Source organism: Quercus lobata, chromosome 3 (assembly GCF_001633185.2).
Source record: "Quercus lobata isolate SW786 chromosome 3, ValleyOak3.0 Primary Assembly, whole genome shotgun sequence".
NCBI classification, from domain to species: domain Eukaryota; kingdom Viridiplantae; phylum Streptophyta; class Magnoliopsida; order Fagales; family Fagaceae; genus Quercus; species Quercus lobata.
Genome location: NC_044906.1, coordinates 10473551 through 10496622, shown reverse-complemented (window position 1 = coordinate 10496622; position 23072 = coordinate 10473551). Strand labels below are relative to the sequence as shown.

At 33.1% G+C, this 23072-nt stretch overlaps 1 protein-coding gene across 1 annotated transcript; it reads right to left on the bottom strand.

The window, feature by feature from the left end:
* Positions 1 to 3268: 3268 nt before the first annotated feature.
* On the bottom strand, positions 3269 to 8750 carry LOC115979893. The gene is made up of 3 exons (XM_031101976.1): positions 8307 to 8750; positions 4341 to 5784; positions 3269 to 4253 (listed from the first exon to the last, which is right to left on the bottom strand). Exons 1-3 carry the CDS (start codon positions 8590 to 8592, stop codon positions 4088 to 4090), a joined length of 1896 nt encoding a protein of 631 aa, XP_030957836.1. The 5' UTR covers positions 8593 to 8750; the 3' UTR covers positions 3269 to 4087.
* Between the last annotated feature and the right edge of the window lie 14322 nt (positions 8751 to 23072).

The window sequence follows — 23072 nt, the reverse complement described above, 5'->3', positions numbered from 1 at the left end:
TCCCGGCCCATATATTACCAAGCTACTGGCCATTGGGCTTTATTACTTAATTCTTTATAGACTCTCTCTTTTGCACTTGGAAGTTGGAATTGCCATTGTATTGCACATTTTTTAATCACTTTCTGTTAGAAAAGTGGGTAAGAATTTGGATTTTAGTTCATTCAATTAGTAAAAAATTTTATCGTCAATTAAAAGATATGGGATTCAAACTCGCCTATGCCAAAAATTGATTAGTGTTTTAGCATGATGATAAGAGTAATCATTATGAAGTGTATATCATAAGTTGAAATTCTATTATATTTATTCAAAAAAAAAAAAAAAGTGTAAGAATTAAAAAATGGTGGAAGGAACATGTATCAATTAGTGCTTATAAATGAATAATAAACCTCAAAAGTTCATATGTTATTATATTTATAAATTATAGACTCGTATCTATTAACTGACGTGATTCCCCCCAAAGTACGAAGAAGATAGAGTTAATTTTGTTGTAGATTGAACCAAAAATCTTCCTCATGTGCATGAATATAATTTTTTTGAAACAAAACTTCATAATCCTTTTCCTCCTGAATAAACGGAGTACCTAGTCAATCCTTTTTCTTTTTTTTTTGTGTGGTAAAAAGAGCATAGATATTAATAAGCTAAAAGATTATAGTAGTTTTTTGTTCCTATGTAGCAGATATATAACATCACACACAATTACATAATACATAATGTCATGTATATTATCTATATGGGTGGTAGACTCCTATCCTATCTCAAAAGAAAGTAGTGATAACAAAAAGGTACGACATGTATCAAATAGCGCTTCATGTTGCATTTGGTTCTTTCATTTTTTAACTCACTTATTTGTTACTCTATTTGGCCTACGGTAGGAGAAAGTTTACACTGCATACAACAAATGCAAGGTATACTTTCTTCTATGATAAATATGATTATGTGAGTCTGGTTGAATTCTTGTTACTCTATTTGGCCCACGGTAGGAGAAAGTTTACACCGCATACAACGAATGCAAGGTATACTTTCTTCCAAGGGCGGAGCCAGAGGGGGGCGAGGGGGGACACCTGCCCCTTCTGACTCCTCCTAAAATTGTCATGAATATGTAATCTTAAAAAAAAGACTAGCATAGAGAAAAAAACTAAAAAATGACTTGGTTGAAACTTAAAACTTAAAAGTGATTATGACACCAAAAAAAAAAAAGTAAAAAAGGTTTTCTCAAACATCAAATCGTAACTTTTTCGCCTATTTTATTGTTCTTGTTAGTGGTTTTTGTCTTGTCCCAAGTTTGACACCTGTTTCATAATTTTTTTCTTTTTTCTTTTTTATTATTATTTTTCACCATTTTCACTATTAATGAGACTTTTTACAGTATTTTATTGTTGAGTGATGCTAGAGATACTACAAATTTACTACTTATATCTTACAAATTGGTATATTACCAATCACAAAAAATAATTACAAATATTTATTTATTATATATTATTTAAATAACACTAATCACATTTTTACCACATCAGTTTGTAAACTTTTTTTATAAATTTTGTAGTATGAATCAGTTATTTTTTTAAAATTTATTTTAATGATATGAAATATATTTATTTTCTTACAACTATTTATTTATTTTGTTATTATTATCGATTAATATTTTTTAGATCAATTTCAATTTGAATAATATCTTTTTAATTTTGCCCCCTCTGAACCAAAATTCTGGCTCCGCCACTGCTTTCTTCCATTATAAATATGATTATGAGAGTCTGGCTGAATTCTTCATTCATGTGTTTTGAAGAAGGCATTTGAATTGAGTTAAATTTATATGAATTTTATGTTTTTTTACTGGTACATTTGAGTGGGATATAAATCATATGATACCAAATATAAAGTACACAAAACAAAAACAAAAGAAAAGAAGGCAGAACAAAATTACTCTACCAAGAATAATACTCTACGCTCTACCCTCAGGATATATAACATTGTGTGTGTGTTTTTATTTATTTATGAATAAGTACATTTTATTAAAATAATAATATATAATCCAAATTACAATTCAAATAACAGGAAGCCCATGTCCTTACAATTATTTGCTATAACAAAGTAACAAGTAACAAGTAACATCCTTTCTACGGAAAAAAGAGACCACGAGGCACTCTGTGTACAAGTTTTCACTCATTTACACGACTTATCCAAGCCTTAACATCCAATCTAATCATTTGATTTTTTTTTTTTTTGGTTACTAGAAATCATTTAAATAATTTCCTCCTCTATTTTGATGTACCCAATATTGTGAAATTTGGCATTCCTTTGCATCCATTATCCATATATGGTCCACGGACGCAACAGCCAAGGCTAACTCTTTAAGAATCATATTCAGAACAAATTGCATGTTTGGCTAAAAACTTTTTCTCGATTTTATCACATTTGAGGTTGTGGCTTCTGATGCTGTGGCTGATTCCCCCCACTAGAACTTTCAAGCACTGCTGTTACCTGTTAGAAATAGTTACTTTCCATTTTAATACATAAATTCAATTATATGTATGTATAAGTAAATGCACAGGCATGCATCAATAAAGGTATAAACATATCATTTCTCAAGGGCTTCCATTACACGGCAAAAATGGCCCATTACCATCAATTTTGGAAATAATTTGCTCAGAAACACTGTTTCCGAACTATATAGCAATCTACCACTTTTTCGGGCCTATAGCGGCGTTTTCCTGAAAAATTTTTTATAAGTCCCATAACAGGTTCAAGGGGCCCTATAGTGGCGTTTTTAAGCCCTATAGTGACGTTTTTGGGCCTATAGCGGCGTTTTCCTGCAAAATTTTTTGTAAATCCCATAACAGTTTCAAGGGGCCCTATAGTGGCGTTTTTAAGCCCTATAGTGACGTTTTTGGGCCCTATAGCGGTGTTTTCCTGCAAAATTTTTTTTATAAATCCCATAACAGGTTCAAGGGGCCCTATAGTGACGTTTTTTAAGCCCTATAGTGACGTTTTCGAGCCTTATTGCTAAATATTTCAAAAATTAATGCTAATGGGCCATTTTTACCTCCATTACACAACAATCACGAAGGAGAACAATAAGGATATACACAACAAATTTATTAACATTCTTCAACTCATTATGAGCACAACAATGTCTCTACCATGAAACATATTCATGCATCTACAGTAGAAAGTTCCATGACAAAAGTAAAAAAACCAAAGACCAAAATGTAGCAAGATGATTCAAATATGCAGTGAGAGCAACTCAAAGGCTCTGTAGGCTGCATTCCTGTCTAAAAATATGACATGCCCTTGTCATTTGGCTTCAATTTTCTTTAATCCCACCATGTTCTTTCATAGCATGATATGATCATAGAAGGCTAATCAGATTCCACCGATAGATTTCCATATTCCAATTACATGATTGCATAAATAAAAAGCTTCCTCAGCCGTATAACTTGTGTTCATTTGTTTGTCAACTGTGTAAGTAGTGTCTTCTGTTCTCTGTCCAGTAGTTCAACCTCCTGCCTCAACTTGAAGACATGACCAATATAAAAAACTACTGTCCACAAAATATAAATGCACTTTTCTGTGGACCTTCATGAACAATTGGAGCGAACAAATAGTGAATACTTATTGTGATACATATAACTGTCTCGGTGATGGGAAACTAACATGCTTGATGCTCCATAGGCAAAAAAAAAACAATGGTTTGATCTTCTCTTTAAATCCCCATTTAAATGGTTCACAAGAAGTCCACTGTAGCAACTAGCAACTCCACAACCTCAGAAAATTGTATCATATAATTCTGATCTAACTCTGTCCACGCACTGCTTTCAATTTCTCCCCAAGATAAACTTGAGAACTCCAGCAATAAAACTTAAAATATATATAGAATCAATAAAACTTAAAATATGATATAAAATTATATGTAACTATTCTATAGCCTTTAGGTATTACTAAGTATATTATAATTCTAGGGAAAAAGAGCCTCCTTTCAACTATCTATAGTCCAAACCACCATCATTAAATGGCACCATTTAGATCTCTTCAGGCCCTTTTCCCTTCCCATTTTTAGCTTCAGTTTGCACTTATGGACTAGCTATGGCCTCTAGGTGAGTTCAGTCTGGGCAACAGTAATTATAATTGGTTGCCATCCAGATAGATGATGCACAATCCATTTCTTTACAGTAATTACCATATTTAAAATTTGAAGTATGTCACCCAAGGCAAGCTCTTTCAGGCACATATTCCTTAAAATACTAGCCGCTTCATACCTACATAAAAGATAGAACAGAAGATAAGAGAAACTGGAGGGAAATTCCAGTAAGCCATATAATAAGAAGCAAAAGTAGAAGTGTTACTTGCACTGAGAAGCGATTATTGCAGATCGTCCGGCAGGGGATGTTAGAAAATTTTCAGTTTCATCCCATGTAACTTTTGAGTATCGATTAGGATTACCATCTATAGGGTTCACACAATGCCAAAGTTTCTTGTTCTTAGGAACATACAACTGCACATCACCGGCAATGTGCTTCACTACCATCTGCTGCTCAATAGCACTCTCCAGAGCATTTTTAATGTCAATATTCCGATGCTTGGGGTCTCCATATTGAATGCAATCAATTATATTTGCTTCAGTAGGCATTATCTTTTCATTTTTTAGGGTGTCCAATGCAAGCAAGATTACCCCTAGTAGGCCTTGGACATACCCAGAAGGCTTTGGGAATCCAGGAGTCTCCAATATACAGGTACCAGTGCCACCCATTTCTGCTGAAGACAAGGATGGATACTCTGGATCACAAGGATATCCATTATTCAGCATGTTAGGGTAAGCTGACAGCTTCTTCTGCACCATATATCCATTTTGTGATTCACTTAAGCATGCATGATTTGAAGACTTAGTAATAGAAATATGTCTAGGCTCTTGATTTCTTTGCTGGACAGTAGGAGGGTTGTGAACACTGTTGGAATATCCAGAGATGTTCAAGAAATTAATATCAGGCACCTTTGTAGGTGGTCTTGAGGTAAAGTTGGATCCATTAAGCCTCAGAGGGGTTAAGGGAGGAACAAAAGTGTTAGTATTAAGTGGAGGTGGATGCATATTACGAGGTGAAAATGCAGGTTGAGTGGCAAAGTTGTTTGGCCGTAATGACTGTGAATAATTATATTGGTGATTTTTTTGGTGGTTACTGCTATTGCTCCATGAAGGACCAGAATTGCCATGAACAAAATTTTGGGCAGGTCCACTTGGAGGAACATTTGGAATATAAGAAAAATTACCAGGTTGATGAGAGTTTACATTGCTGTAATGTTCTACTGGTGAACTCAAAGTTTTTGATCCATTAGCTTGACTGAAGTTTCTTGAAATTGATTTTCCTTGATATCTACTGTCCACCCCCTTTCCTATATATGCCATAGTATGATTTCCAATATGGGGATTACCCTGATAGGTTTTCATAGGTTGCGTTATACCAATGGCATTAGAAACTGGCATCTGTAATGTGTTGGAACTTGATGAATAGCTATTATTATTAACAAGCTGTTGCAATTCACCGTTCATTATTGGTGGCCCTCCAGCTAAAAGACTGGTATAAAGCCAGATGCTCTTGGCAGCAGAAAGAAGAGGTGCAGAAGCCTGCTGAGGCTGTGCTAGAAGAATGTTGTACCTCCTCATGCTCAACTGATGCAGAGCATTAGAGAAATCCTGGTCACCAGAAATCAAGAGGTAATTAGCCGGTGCAGGATTGTCCACTGCCCAAAACAACATGTCCACTAAAATCCTCTTGTCACTTGCATCTTTGACCCCTATATTCACATTAATGAAAAAAAAATTATATATCATAACAGAACAAAAATACCAGATGCAATGCAATCAACCAAAACAAGTAAATGAAAAATCAAATATTAACAAAGTATAGAGCATAGCAGTATTACACTACATTGTCAAGGATATTCAATAAACCAAATGCAACTTTTTCACAAAATAGGACACACACTACCAAAAGGATTAAGATATTACAAGGTTTTGACAGTAGAAGAACAATGAAAAAAACATAACATAGTTTTTATGATACTAGTAGTAAATATTAGGGTAAATTTCACTAACCCCCACCCTGAGGTTTGGACTAATACCAACCAGGTCCAACACATATTAAAATTGACCCATTCGGTCCCTAAAACCAATTTGGTCCTAATTAAACACCGTTAGGCCCATCTCAATCAATTAGTCACTTAAGCACAGATCTCTCTTCTTTCTCCTCTGTCTGATTCTCTCATCTACCTATCTTCTCTCATCATTCCCTAACCCTAAACTCAGATCCTCCAAAACCTCATGGCTACCACATCAAGCCACAGTCACTGCAAGCCTTCACCGCAGTGGCTTTCTCTCTCTCTCTCTCTCTCTCTCTCTCTCTCTCTCTCTCGGTTCTTTCCCTCTCAAGCTCAGCCATGGCCGAACACCACGAAGCCCATACCACCACAAATGGCAGCTGAGCTCAACAGCACCACCACAACCGCCGGCCACTGCCTCTTACTCTTTATTTCTCTCTTATTCTCTTCTCTTTTCTTTTCTTTTTTCTCATTTATTTTCTCATAAACAAACGCCCTTTTGTATTTGGTTTTGCGATTGGTTTTTGGTTTGGTTAATTTAGGGATTGAGTTTTCTGTTGGCTGTAGGGATTTAGTGATTTTGATTTGGATTTGTAAAATGGAGTTCTAAGTGTTTTGAGCTTTGGCTATTAGGGTTTCGAAAATGGTATTTTGGGGTTGATTTCAAAATGGGTTTGGATGTACTGTGTATATCAGTATATGTGCCTGAATCAGTGATGGGTAAGATTTTTTTGTGCAGGTGAGGCAGTGATTTTGTTTGGTTTTGTACAGGAGAAGAATTTGATGGATTCATTAGTCAAAATTTGTGTATATATTTTCTGTGTATATGTCTCACCAATTTGGTATTGGTTTGGCTGGGTTTGGTGTACAAACTGAGAGAAAAGAGAGGGGTATGGGTTTGGCTAGGTTTGGTGTACAAACAGGGAGAGAAGAGAAGGACAAAAGAGAAAATAGAGGGACGAGTTAGAATCAGAGAGAGGAGAGAGAGAAGAGAGGGACTAACGTCATTAACGGTGTTTAGGGACTACATTGGTTTAAGGGACCAAATTGGTCAATTTTAAAATGTCTTGGACCTAGTTAGCATTAGCCCAAACCTCAGGGTAGGTTAGTGAAATTTACCTTAAATATTATTAACCACCAACAACAAAAACCACATCATAAAGTTATAGAACATAAATTTTCTACACACATCAAATTAATTAAAATCTCTATGCATGTCAGATGGGCAAATAGGAGATGACTAAAATTTATATAATATTCTACCAATAATAAAATAAAACAATTATATGAATGTCAACTAGTTTGGATGATAAAATCTCCTCCAAAAAACTTGGATCAATTCCCTATCACCTATATACCCAATGCACCTTCAATTAAGGTTTAAACACACACATATTCTACTGCAAGAAAATAATAACATCAACATGAGTTTTGCAAATGTAAGATAAATGATGAAAAAAACCATACAATTAGTCATGTCCCAAGCTTGAAAGTATACATAACCCAATAGGCAACTACATAACATTTGCTACATCAAAACCTCTCTCCCCCACCACAACCCCCCCCCCCCCAAAAAAAAAAAATTAAATAAATAAAACTAATGAAACCAATCATGGGTCAAGCTCCAAAAGGTTACACAAAAACCTACCTGCCAGCTTCCACATAAATTAGAGCAAAGACAATTACCACAGAGGAAAAAAAAAAAACAAACAATCCATGAAACCAGTCACCGATCAAGCTCCAAAACTGTATACACAAAACCCAACTAGCCAAATTTTACACAAAATTGCAGCGAAAACATTGACCATAACGAAACCAATCATGGATCAAGCTCCAAAAGTTCTACACATAACCCAACTAGCCAAATTCTACAAAAAATCACAGCAAAAACCAATCATGGGTCAAGCTCCAAAATTTCATACACATAACCCAACTAGCCAAATTCTAACCAAAAGTACAGCAAAAACATTGATCACCCTAAACCCAATCATGAGTCAAGCTCCAAAATTGCATACGCATAACCCATCAAGCCAAATTCTACCCAATAGCACAGCAAAAACATTGATCCCCTTAAAGCCAATCATAGATCAAGCTCCAAAATTTCATACACATAACTCAATTGACCAACTTCCATTAAAAAAAAAATCACCACAGCACATGGTAAAGTATATAAAAAAATGATTAAAGAAATAAAATAAAAAGGGTTAGCAATTTTATACCAGCGGGGACATGGTAGAGGGAGATGCCAGTGCTGGAAAGAGCATGCTGGACAGGATCAGGGATAGCATTGGTGTCACCATAGGCAGCAATAGAGATGGGTCCACAATAACCCATCTTCATCAACGCAGAGCTTATGTTCTGAGCTATGGCATTTGGGTTGTACCCTTCTTTTGGAACCCTGCAATTTTCTATGTCCCACCACACAGATGTCTTTGCCGCACCATAACCAAACCCCGTAGTTTTGCTTCCACCACCATTGTTGTTGATGCTGGTGGTGCTCACCATTTTTGGGGATAGAATTGGTTTGGTTTGGTTTGGTTTGGTTTGGAGAAAGAGTCTAATACTAATAAATAAAGGAAGAGATTAAGTTGGTTTGGTTTTGGTTGACTTAGTTGCTGTTGTTTTTTCTGTGACAGTTGTGTCACTCGCTGTGATGTGAAAGCGTTGGTGACGAATAAATTTGATGATGAGGATTAGAGAGAGATCTATGGCGGTAGATTTCCTTACCTTTTTATATTGTCTCGTGGGACTCACCATGCAACGAGAAGAATCGGTCAATCAAGGGACTCTCAAGTCTTGCCGTGTCGTGTAACTCGTCGTGTGTTTTGGTTGTTGTACCTTGTTGGTGTAGAATGAGGGTAGTTTGTTACCGTTTTCAGTGTTTAAATAACATTACATGTATTTTTATATATTTTTTTATCTATACGTATTTTTAAAAAATACAAACATTACTAGAAATCTCTTACCTAACAAGGTCTCTTAGTTATCTTGATTCAAAAATTCTAGTACCGCAACTGGGGCACAACTTTGTACCATGTCTAATAAGATGACAAGTTGCGAGTGGTATTGAAAAAACAGTAAGTTTATGTAAAAGTAACAAGCCGTTATTGCTACATAAGATAAATGTAATAATTGTTGTGGTCTTGATTGATAGTGAGAGTTGTGGGTTTATAAAGGAAAATAAATTAGATTATTAATTTAAGATGTTTGAAAAGGGGGAAAATAATTGTTTGGGAACTGAATAAGAAATAAATTATTTAATAAAAATAAGGATGTAGGGTCACGATTCGTGGCGGACCGTAACAGTGTCGGGTTCGCACGTAAAACGGCCCTAACAATATCATTTGTAGAGCGTGGGTTTGAAAGGCTAGGCCTTGATCGATAGGCGGTGGGTTTTTCATGGCGTTCATACAAGGTTAAACGATCGTCACCCCTAGAGTACTTCTCCTGGAGGTGGGCTGGGAGGCTCTCGTTTCTTGGCCATTTTTCCCAGCCACTTCCCAAGATTACTTAGTTTTCCTTTTATACTCGCCTGTATCCATTTATCCTTCATCCACGTGTAGGGTCAATCTTTCCAAGGCTGATACTTGTCCCATCAGTCTATCCCCCAAAGTCATTGGGGGTGGTTGTAAAAGCCAAAGAATGCGGCCCTGTCGGGTTCAGAACATTAAATGATAATAACAGCAGCTTTCCCCGGATATTTTAGATCTTTTTTCCGAGTTTCAGTTTTATACCATTTTTACCCTTCTTTACAAGGGGGAACTTTGGGTCTGCCAAGGACTGAACTACCCTTGGCGGTACCCAAAAGCTATTTTGTTGAACTTGGGCCATAATCCTCCTCGGCTTGGCCCATAAATCATTTACGCCCTACAAAGGATATAGCCTTTTTTTTTTTAATGTGAAGATATAGCCATTTTTATGTGAAATGATAATTATTATTTGTTTTCCATTCCATTCTCCAATCTGTTTTAATAAGTTGTTATTTGAATACAGGTTCTAAATACCAAAAATTTAACTGATAAAGTCTTTGATTGTTAAATAAGATTTAGGATTCCAATCTTACCTATAATAAAAACAAATTAATAAAACCAATTAATATATTGGCTTGATGATAAAAAAACAATTGTCATAAAGTGAAATAAAAAAGAATTATGATAATGAGCAACATCAAAACAGCAGTTATGAAAAAAATTGTAAAAAATTTTGTGTCTCTAAACTAATTAAGGAAGAAGGTGGATTATGATCCTAGTAATTAATATATTTTATCAGATATTGACTATAATCATTTTCGTATCCATTTAATTTAGTAATGATGCAAAAAAAAAAAAAAAAACTACTTCACTTCTTTCAAAGTGGATAAGATAGAATTTTATAAACTCTATAAAATCTCAATACGTAGAATATGTGAATATATGAAGATGGGTTATGAGATCACTTTACTGTTTTTGTCACTTCTTTTTAAGAGTTTATCTAGGAAATCGCATTTATTCTTCTTCTTCTTCTTCTTTTTTTTTTTTTTTTTTTCATTGAAGAAATTTAAAGGTATTAGATTTGCGTCTGAAAATTAATTAATGCTTTAATCTTCTGTATGGTTTAGGAATTTATTCCTCATTCAATCTTTAGTAATTTGTGATCAGTTCACAGATTCTTTTGTTAAGAGAGGAAGATAATTTAATCAAGTTTAGTATCAACTTAATTACAATGTTAAATTACAATGAGAAGTATGTTTTGTAAGCTTTTTAGGTTTTATCTACTCGATCGGATAACAGTGACAAGTGTATATTTGAAGTTTGATAAGTTTTACCAATTCCCTGCTCATTTTTCTCCTTTATTTGTGTGAGAAAAAAGTGCACCTTTCTTTACAAATATTGCAAAACTACCACACACCCTTGATGCGATGGTCACTTCACAAGTATAAATGCTTGTATACTTGTGGAGTGTGGGAGGTAAGGGCCGGAGTTCAAATCTCCAGAAGAGAATTTCACACACATATACACTTAGATTAAGTTAAAATAGAATTCTATCTTGTATTAAAAAAAAAAATTTGCAATACCACAATAAAAATCTCCTTTAAAACTCTTTCCAATAATATATATTTTTAGACCAATTATTTTGACATCTTGCCACCTTCACAAATTCGTCTGTTTGCACTCTTTCATCCAGTAAAAAGTAGATTTTTTTTTTCTAGTAATATTTATATTATCTTTGAGATCTTCATGATAAATCAATCAATCATCTTTAGGTAATAAGAAAATTTTCTTGTATAACAATCTAAAGAGTATCCACTATGTGAAAGGTCGATATAAAAATATAAGAAAGTATCTCGTGTGATATTCACTCCTTTATGAGTTTTGGAAATACCTTTTTATATGTAAAAATTTTATTTTGTGTAACCATTGTATGTAACATCCCTCTTACATGATCGACTCTAATGTAAAAGGAATATTTTGGTTACGCATTAAAACCACTTCTGAATAAAAGAAAATTACGTGGAAAGAGAAGAGAACAGAAGAGATGAGATCTATGCAGTGCAGGCAATAAGGGTTCTGCAATCTGCACCATAACTTTCCTCTAACAAAATATAAAATGTAACCTCGCAAGTGGCTCACGAATGGTATGCCATTTTTGTGGGGAAGGAATTACTTGACTTGGTCTTACACGCAAAGGGCTTTTTTAATTAATTAGTATATGTATGCTTCATTCTAGCTAGCTTGTTCAATGTCTCAACTATCCCTTCATGGATTCTACAGTTTGCTAAAATTAAGGTTTCCATTTTTAAAGTGCCAATTCGTAGCATGAGAAAGCTACGACATATTATTATTACAAATTAATGTTACAAGACAAAACACACTCCGGCAAACGAGAGTCTCTTGATCAACTATCCATATGTCCTAACAGGAATTTTTAAATTTTTTTTTTTTTTTCTTAAGAAGGTCCTACTTGGAAACTATTTTTTGACAAAAATTATTCATTTTCATGCGGTAATTTGGTTGTCACCGAGAATATGACCCACAAAAAAGTATAAAATATTTAATGATGTTTGACTCACATGAAAAAAATAATAATATTTCATATAATTTCCAAATAATTTTGGTTAAAAAGGCTAATATATTAGACTAATTAGAAATAAAAATAAGTTTATTACAAATGTTTACTACCTTATCTAGGGTAAGCAAGTTCTCCATCACATCCAGTGGGTATCAAAAGTTACAAAATCATAGTTTAAATTAGCATCAAGTTTTGCCAATGCATCAGCATATTGGTTGGCTTCTCTATAAATGTGATTGATCTGAATCCAAGGCATGCTCATCAAAAAGTTCCTGAAATCAATAACAAGTGATGGTTAGGAGTAGAATTCTTCATAAGTTGAACAATAGACAAAGCTGTCATTTCAACAATTAAGGGTCTATTTGGAATCTGCTTATTTTGTTGAAACTGAAAAAATTTTGTTGAAAATACTATAAATAAAGGTAAAAGTTAACTGAAATAATACAGTGAGACTCATGAATAGTACCAAAAAATGCAATAGGCTCATAAATTGTAGCAAAAATAAGCTGAATAGTAAAATAAACTGGCTTTTTAATTTAGAGCCAAACATACAAGGTCAGTTTGAGATCCGCTTATTTTTCTGAAATTGAAAACTTTTTACTGAAAGTAGTGTAGATAAAGGTAAAAATTAGCTGAAATAGTACAATAGGACCCATGAATAGTACCAAAAAATGCAGTAGACCCATGAATAGTAACAAAAATAAGCTAAATAGTAAAATAAACTGGTTTTTTAATATGGAGCCAAACATATAGAGTCTGTTTGAGATCCGCTTATTTTTTTGAAATTGAAAACTTTTTACTGAAAGTACTATAGATAAAGGTAAAAGTTAGCTAAAATAGTATAGTGGAACTCATGAATAGTATTAAAAAGTGTAGTGGAACTCATGAATAATAGCAAAAATAAGTTAAATAGTAAAATAAATTAGCAAATTAATCATGTCACTAAGGGTCCGTTTGGATACAGCTGAAAACTGAAAACTGAAACTGAAAACTGAAAAACACTGTAGCGAAATAATTTTTAAATGTGTGAATAGTATCGTGGGACCCATTTTTAATGAAAAAGTTGCTGAAAAGTGAAATTTGTGGGTCCGTGAACAGTACACGATGTGCTGTGATTGGTCCAAAAAAATTTGAAAAGTCAAAGTTTGCGGCTACTGTTCATTGAACAGTGCATGAACAGTAGCCGCAAACCCAAAACGCGTGAAAAAAAAAAAAAAAAAAAAAAATGAAAAACGCAGACGCAGGATTGGGCGAAAACGCCCAATCCAAACGCACTCTAAGTATAGAATTCCTAGATCAAAAGCAATGTTGAGCCCATCTCTCAAGGCCCAAAGTTCTGCTAGGCAGCTATTAGTGTTAACTGACCCTCTAGTAAAACCATTAACCCAATTTCCATCACTATTGCGGAGTAGACCTCCATTTCCTGCCCTTCCCGAGTTCCCAAGAGCCAACTCATCCATGTTTAGGGTAAACCAACCCTTATTAGGAGGTTTTTTTTTCCAACCAACCTGTATGAAATATTTCATAGGGGTATGTTTGTTGAAGCAATCCAAAGCATAAATTTCAGCTACCTTAGAGCATCTCCAGCAGATTAGGCAAATTTTTGTACTGTTTGGAGAATGAACAGTGACTTTTACCTTTTAGTTACCTACTTTTTCAAATATACTTTCTAACAGATTCTCTATCACATTCTCTATCTCATTTAAATATTATTTCTTTATTCATTATTTATTATTTTTTTAACAACTACACATCTTCTAACATTTTTTTATTCAATACCTGATTATTATAATAGGAAAAAAACATTTGAAGAATGAACAGTAGCCCATCAGACTTGATGAGCTACTGTTCATGAGCCAAACAAAATTTCCGGTATAGAGAGTCCATTGGAGACCTATTTTGTGGGTTTACTCTCTATAGTAGAGAGGATTTTGTTTTTAGCTCTCCTGTTGGAGATGCTCTTACTAACACAAGACCCAAAGAGGAAAAAAAAAAAACATTTTCTATTTTCTATATAATTACACCCCAAGTAATTTGGATTTTTTGCGCAAAATATTAAATGAGAAAGCAACAAGTTTGAGCAAAAATGCCATTAGGAAAAAATATGTCACTGGTTGGTCAATAGTTTGTTAAAGATCGTTATTGAGAGAGAGAGGTTATCTTTGGGAAGGATTTTTTTTTTTTTTTTTTTTTTTTTGTGGAGTTTATTTGTGATGATTTTATTAAGCAAGTGATGTTTCATGGTTTTTTTTTTTTTTTTTTTCGGCTTTTAAAAAGTGGAAAGCATTTTCCACTCTATTTGGCTTGTTTTCAATTGACAATGAAAAATGTTTTATTTTGACATATATTTTCCAATGTATTAAGTACTAGAAAATGTAAAAAATAAAAATAAAATAAAAAATCTACCAAAGCAACAGAACTTTATTGGCATTTATGTCTCTCTTCACATGAGAGAGCACATGTTCAAATCCTAGGCAACGTATCTCAACTTATTGTAGCAAAACATGAGCACACATTCTAGCAAGTCAATAAACTTTAATGGTTGAATTTAAATTATACTTTGCCCAACTCCATGTTAATTTTAATGTACACATATACACAAATTTCACGTGGAATCACACGATGACGAATAGTTGATTTTGTATTGATATGTATGAATTTGAGTACAATTATCTATATGATTCTTTGAAAGAAAGAATATTAGAAATTCATTTAATTTGATCTCCAATATACTTTAAAACCCAAGATCTTTAATAATTTCTTGAAATCATCTTGCTAGATGTGTATATGGAAGTACTTGATTCAATGCCAAGAGTTGTTAGCTTGATCTCAAGCTAAGCCAAGTGAAAGTTGAAAGAAAATTCCTACTTCAATTTAAGGGAATATGAATGACTTTGATCTTGAATGAGCAAGAGTGCTCTTTAGGAACTTAGAGATCTCTTCTTTTTGGTAGAGAGTTAGGCGCGGTTTGGATCCAAATTATCACATCCACGTTTTGCTTCTTCCGCGTTTTCCCTTCCTTTTTTTTTTTTTTTTTTTTTTAAGCCCGCATTTGTTGACTTTTCCACGGTGAACAGTGCACCCATGCACTGTTCACAGACCCACAAATTCCACTTTTTAACAACTTTTTCATTAAAATGGGTCCCACAGCACTATTCGCACATTTAAAAATTATTTTGCTACAGTATTTTTAATTTCAGCAAAATAAGTTCTATCCAAACGGACTCTTAGTATGGTGTTTCTCTAAGTTTATTCTTTTCTCACATGAAGAGCCTTTATTTATGGGCAATTTTAGGATATTTTATTTGGAATTAAAAAAAAAAAAAAAATCAATGGGATTCAATATTGAATTAAATCTTGGATTTAATCAGATGTTCCATGTAGATTGTAGAACTTTCATCTCGTATTGCCACATGGCTCCAACCAACTTATAACATGTGTATCGTTTTTTTTTTTTCGTGACCATAAGGGTTGGACATGTATGTGGCTAAATCTCAACGACGCGCGGTTCTGTGCCTTTTGATTGGGACCAAGACCAACTATCATAATGATATTAACTTGAAAAAAAAAATTATATCATTCAGAATCAATCAGATGACTAGCGAAACATCATAACAATATTTATATAAAATTTTATTAGATCATGGATATCAAATATATACAATGATGAACCCAAGATTTTAATTAAGGGGGCCAGATTTAAAGTAAATATTTTATAAAAAAAACTTTAAAACATAAATATAAAACATTGTAAGCAACCATAATTATCATAAAAAATTATACTATCAAATAACAACCAAAATAAGAGATTAATTTAAATTAAATACATGAAAGACATTAACATCAATTTGTCCAACATTGCTAAAAGTAAATATTGAAAGTAAATATTGAAAGATGTGGATTTCAGTTAGTTCAACTGGTAAAGTCTTTAATAATTAAATAAAAAATCTGGGGTTCAATTCCCTCTTATACCAAAAACTAATTGGTGTCTTGGTTTGATGATAAAGAGTTATCATCAGGAGCAGACGCCATAGATTGAAACTTTATTTAAAAAAAAAAAATATTGAAATGTCTTGGTTTCATGTTGTACTTTTATTATCATCTAGACCTCTTTAAGAAGTCAATTCTTGCCATAAGGGAAGCTTTTCTATTGTGGCTTTATTTAGGGTGTATTAAGTATATTCTATGCAATTACCATTTAACTTTTGTAATGCAATGTTTTCTCTTTTTGATGCTTCCATTTCCATTTCTTCCTAGTTAGGATAGTTGCTTTTCAACTACCTTTGTATTTACAACTTTCATAATACAGTGACAGTACTGTGACACATCAAATTATTTATATTTAGAGACTCAAGCCATGCAATCTAATTTTTCATTTTCCCAACTTTGTCCATTAATATGGTTAATTGTTGTTTGATTAGTGCAGCAATTAATCAAAATCTATATAGGCCAGATAATTATATATCAAACCTTTTTTTTTTCTCACTACAAATGCTTTGTTGTAGATGTAGAGCCACAAACAATTGAAATTCCCTAAAATAAAAAAGAAAAAAAATTGGAATAAATATCCAAAGTGTTGTAAATAGTAACATGCTAGCATTCACATCAATTCGTATATAATAGAAAAAAGTATAGAATTTACACAATTTTACCTAAAATTGACCCACATCAATCTTCGTATACAGTAACCATATAAATTTATACTGACATTATTCATTTCGTATTTAGTTATTTATTGTTTCTTTACGTATCTCAAGCATGGAGGTAGAGAGTGGATGGTGTTTACGTGTGTGAAGAAAGAAAAACAATTTTAAAAATCAACGAAAATTGATATTTTAATGAAATATAGCGTAAATTAGATAATCTACTGTGGGGTGTTTTGAAATGTGAGTATGTAAAATTGAAAAAGTAGATTCTCATGCTAAAATAGATAAAAAAATTTGCACAAGCTAATGTGAATGCCATAAATCTTAGGAGAAAATAAAAGTTTTTTAAAACAAAAGTGATGTTAGTTTTGGTTAAAAGTGAAATAAAGTGCTGTGAATGCCTCCATGCTGTGTAAATTTTTCCATTTTTTTAGTGTTAGAATTTTTTTTCTTTTTTAAGTAGTAACTCCTTTTTGTTTATTTTTTTAGGTCAGAGGGGGCAAAGCATTTAAGGGGTTCTACATACAACTAATACTCATGAGGTTTTTTAGGAGTCAAGGAGCAGTTGTCCCTCCTCAACCCCCTTAGCTCTGCCTTTGAATATGTTTCAAAATAATTCTGAAATTAAGAACTTACTTAAGTAAGGTTTAAATTTATGGGGTTTTTTTTATATACTTTTTAAAAATCTAACAAAAATCTACTAGCTAATATGATTTTTGGATTGAATGGTAGATTTACATAATAAGTATTTAAGGATATATAATCGAACGATAGATTTTTCAAAATACTAATTCTTTTTATAAATAAAATTCAATTTATGAAATTTGTTTTATGATAATTGCTTTTATCATTAGACCAAGGCTCCAATTAATTTTTGGTGTAAATGGGATTCGAATCCAAATCTCTTACTACGCAACAAATTTTTTTTTTACCAATTGAGCAATTTAATTAAAAGTTATATATAGAACAATATTTTTTTTTGCAGATAATTAGTAAGTAGGGGAGAGAGAAAGTGGATATGAGCGCCCCCCCCCCCCCCCCCAAAACACACACACACATATATAGGACACCATAAAGGATGTCATTATGAGAAGAGTATTACTTGAATCCCAATATTAAAATGTGATTTTAACAAAGGACTTAAACCTAACCCATTTTTGATAAAAAATGGACTAATTGAGAATACAAGTATTGGCCCATGTGTATCTCCCACTAACACCAATTGATTATATCAAGAAGAAAACAGTTGACTCAAATTATAATTAAAAAAAAAAAAAAAGTAGAAAAAGCTTAATAAACTTCTTTTTTTCGTTGAATAAGAGATTTGATGTTCAATCTCCATTTACACCAGAAACTGATTAATGTTTTGGTTTGATGATAAATAACTATTAGCAGGAGCGGATGTCATAAGTTGCAACTTTCTCTCTTTCAAAAAAAAAAAAAAACTTGAGTTTCTCAGATTCAAAGAGAGAGAGAGAGAGAGAGAGAGAGAGAGAGAAAAGAGCTTGAGTTTCTCATATAATAATATTGAGCGTATAGGCTGGTTACACTACGAGAGTATTTGGATTGAACTTATTTGCGTCTGCGTTTAGTTCACTCACCCTTTTTTTTTTTTTTTTTTTTCACGCATTTTAGAGGGGACAACTAGTACTGTTCACATACTAGTTGAGTACCGTTCACACGTTTTCTTTTTTTTAAATTGGATTTAGTCGCATGTTTTGACCTCTTCAACAGTAAATAGTGCACCATATACTGTTTATGGGACCCATAAACTTCACTTTTTAGCAATTTTTTCATTAAAAATGGGTTTCATGGTACTATTTACACATTTAAAAATTATTTTGTTACAGTGTTTTCAGTTTTCAGTTTTCAATTTTCAGTTTCAATAAAATAAGTTTTATCTAAACAGACCCTACATGTGGATGAATTTATATAGCAAAGTCAACAATGACGAAGTTTTTCATATATTATTCCGCGTAGCAGCATGTGCATGGATTAGCAAAGAAATTGGGCATCTGCAGATCCATTGTCTATAGTCTATGGAATTAATGGAGATGGTCTTATTTTTATACTATTTGATAACGACACCCTCACCATAAATCTCTGACAATAAGGGCTTATTAATTAGTTGAAGAAATTGAGTTTAATTAGCTCGTGAGCTGTGACTAGTTGTTGAGGGCATGCACAACAATAACGCTGCATGAACACCTAATAATAAATGTATGTAGACTTTTTACTTTGTTTACACACACACACACACACAAAAAAAAAAAAAAAAAAAAAGTATGTTAAAAACTCATGGTTCATTTTTATATGTGAGATATTAGTGCTTAATTAATGCCTGCATTTTGTATAGTATACATGTTTTTTTTTTTTTAAATTAAATTGCTAGTATTATATATACGTAATCTTTTTTTTTTGAGAAGAAAGAATATGCTACTTTATTTATCTAGAATTGGGAAAGTCCCTACTTAAAAAAGAAAATACATCAGGAGGAACGTACTCCATCTAAGCTTGAAAAAGAAGAGAAAATCTTGCTTTCTAGGATAAGGCATGAACTACAGTATTACCTTGTCTAACAACATGAAAGAAAGAAAAATTTGGAAAAGAGTTTTCATAAGACAAAATGTCTTTTATAATGTGACCACCCTGTGTAACTTCCATACCACCACTATGCAAAGACTTAATGATAGACTCAACGTCCCCCTCAATGATTACTTGGTGAAAACTTGTCTCGACAGTAAAATCCACTGCATGCCTTGCTGCTAGCAGCTCTAAAATCTCAACTAATGGAGGTTTCAAGATCTTCTCTGACATAGCAGCCATTACTTTGCCTTCTGACACACACACACACACATATATATATATATATATATATATATATATATAATCTAAATCCACCAATTAACTAATTCCAACATATGATCCTAAAATAGATCAATGAATAAAAGGTTGCTGACACTTCTTAATATTTTTAATATAGACATTTCCTTCTCTATTCAGTATAAGTATTGAATTATTTTAAAAAAATGGTGCTAAGTGCTAACACAAATTTTACGTATGTATACTTCTTTTCTTCCTTGAAAATTGAAAGAAGAACATGCTTGCTTCGTTTCCTCTAATATTCTAGCGGCTCTTTTCCTTTGCCAATTAAACCAAAGCAAATGAAATTGTTAGAGCATTAGCATTGGAGAATGCTAATGCCATATCTAAGAGAAATTTAGAATTTTAAGTCCTAAAACCATCTGCATTCGTGAATGCTAAACAGAAGTATTGCAAAATTTTTTGCAATACTGCTACAGTGCAATTCTAAACATAGAATTGCACTGTAGCAAGTATTGTAAAAAAATAATAATATTTTATCTCACTCTCTCTCCTCTGTCTCTCATCTCTCATCTCTGTCTCTCCAATCTCCATCACCGAACCTCATCTCTGTCTCTCCAATCTCCATCGCCGAACCCAGCAACTGCAACCCAGCACCATTTCACGCCATCCGCAACAGTCACCCGCAACCCAGCACCACAGAGCACAGCCACTCCATCGCTGAACCCAGATGGGCAAGAGCTTCAAATCCCAATCTTTCTCAATACTTGGAAACTTCCGCAAAAACTTGGAGTAAGTCTCAGAACTCCCCGCTGCACCCATCAACCACAACCTCTCACCATGAAGCTCCACCAACTGGCTCAACCTCGACACCACAAAAATCACACCACCACCCTCACTCGAATCATCATTGTCTTCGACCAAAGCCTTCAAATCCCCAAAGTTGACCACAACTCTCCCTCCTCGCTCATCCAAGCATTGCAGCTCACCCACTTCCTTCAACTTCAACCCCATCTTCTCTACACTCCCACCCCCATTCACAAACTCCGAAATCTCATTCCCTATACAAATCACACTCAACCCACTTAACTCACTCGGCAAAACATTTTCTCCTCCATTCTTCACGCGCTCCGTAAAACTCCGAAGTGCGTCCATCGCACAAACCCCAAGCAATAACAGGTTCCTCTTCCCGCTCTTTCCCACCAAAACCTCCGCAATTCTTCTCGAATTCTCGTCTTCCATACCCGGAAACCCGAAACTGCTACGTCGTTGTGTCAAATCCGAGTCGGTCAAGTTACAGAGAAAAACCGGCGGGCATCGGGTTCGGGCGAAGCGCGAAACCGGCGGGTGAATAATCGCGAGCTTAATATCGGTGCTCCGAAAACCCGCTTCGCCGAATACCCAGCTGACAATCAGGTCATCGAGAATCGACAAAATGAAGTGCTTGAGCTCGACTTTCAAGAGCGACGTCGTTTGCTACTGCTGCTGCTGCTGAGTTTGGCTCTGAATTTATTGAGAAAAGAAAAAATTTTGATATATATTATTTTATTTTATAAATATATTATTTTAATAAGTAAAAGAGGGAAATAGAAGTTTGGGATGTGAAGGTATTGTAAAATAAGATGGTATAATGATAAAGTTAGTTTTTAGAATGGTAAAATAGAGTAGCATTAGCATTTTCCAATGCTAATGCTCTTAGGTATGTATGTGCATTTAAAATAAACATTTGTTTTATTCTATCTTCTAATTTTGTCCACTCAACGGCTTTCAAATTTGATCCAATAGGAGGATGACAAATCGACAATTGATAATGACTTGACAAGTTGACATCCTAATCATATAGTTGTAATGATTTTAAGCAACTTGTAGTCATCCACTAATAAATATCATAACATTTTTTTTATTAAAAATGTAATCGAAGTGGTAATCTTATTAATTATTTTCCTGCTAAATTTTTATAATTCATTATATACAATGGAATTATTATACACTAAGTTGTCATGAAAATCGTTTTATTATACTACCACATATTAATAAATACATCTAACCATCAATATCATGAAATATATTAACATTTGTAAAAAATTTCTTATTCAAAATGACTTGGTTAAAATACGTATTGGATCCTTAAATTTTGGTTTAAATTCTATTTCCTTCACTCAAGCTTATAAATTTGCAATTTAGTCATTAAAAGCATTAAATAATCAATTTAGTCGTCAAGTGGTACTCGGTCAAGTCTAGTGACCTTCAACTCAGGGGTTCTAGCACCCTTGCATAAACAATTACCCAGCAAAAAAAAAAAAAAAAAAAAAAAAGTTAACAAAAATAGATGAAAGGATAAACTTGATAACTTTACAAATATTTATGCTAGAGATGTCCAAACTTATTGTAGGTTCATGTACATAAAGTAAGCAAACTAATCTTAAGATACTTTAGGATTCTCTAATATATAAACTATGTATTAGGTTTGTTGTAGTAGATAAAAGCCGTTTGGTCGAATCATGTTAATTTTTTGATTATGCTTATTATTATTATTTTTTTTTCTCTTCCAATCACTTAATTACTCAACAATTTTAGCAATTTCAATAATATTTTTAATAATTTATTTTATAACTTATTGAGAGTCAAGTTGAAAGTAGCACAACATCTTTACATACCAAAAGCCTTATAGCTCGATTTACATCTTTTTATGTTTCTAATAAAAACGAACATGCTTCAAATCCTTCTTCTCATTCCATTGTAATAATAAAATAAAAAAATCACCAACTTAAAATTTTTGTGTCTAAAGTTTTTTATTCTTATTTTTTAAAATTCTATTAAAACAAACAAAGCCCAATAAGGTAACAAAAGACAAAGGCACTAAATCAAAGGCCCATCACAGAATCCGAGCCTCAACCCAATCAATCAAATCCCGCCACTATGGTCCCAAAATATAAAGTCGTACGGTCATCACTCAACCACGCGTCCAAACCCCATTGGCCAACCCCCAAAATTTGGATTTGCCGCGCTGAGACTCAAAACGAATCAAAATCCAAAATAGCCTCGGAACTTGTCAGACTCACAAACCCAAGACTCGGACACTCCGAACCTAAAACCTCGCTGTCTCCGAGCAAAGACATGTCGCTGAAACACTGGGAACTCTCACACTAAAGACAAAACTAGATACACTTAAATAATAATTAAACCAAAAAAATAAAAACCCAGTTTTTATTTTATAGAAACTGAAATTTTTTTTTTTTTATAGAAAGTATTGTAAGTAAAATTAAAAATTAGTTGAAATTTTTTTTTATCTTAAGTATGGTAGATAAAATTAAAAATTAATTAAAATAGTACAATAAAATTTCTAAGTAGTATCAAAATATGTAATGAAGTTATGAATAATAGCAAAAATAAAAACTCAATTTTTAATTTTTATAACTAATAATAAATATTTAATAAATAAAACACCAAAATTAACGGTGTGTGAGT

Coding starts and splice junctions, on each gene's coding strand:
- LOC115979893 (XM_031101976.1), bottom strand. CDS start 8,592: ATGGTGAGCACCACCAGCATCAACAACAATGGTGGTGGAAGCAAAACT. Junction 5,785..8,306: donor CCTCTACCATGTCCCCGCTG/GTATAAAATTGC, acceptor ATGTGAATATAG/GGGTCAAAGATGCAAGTGAC. Junction 4,254..4,340: donor ATAATCGCTTCTCAGTGCAA/GTAACACTTCTA, acceptor TCTTTTATGTAG/GTATGAAGCGGCTAGTATTT.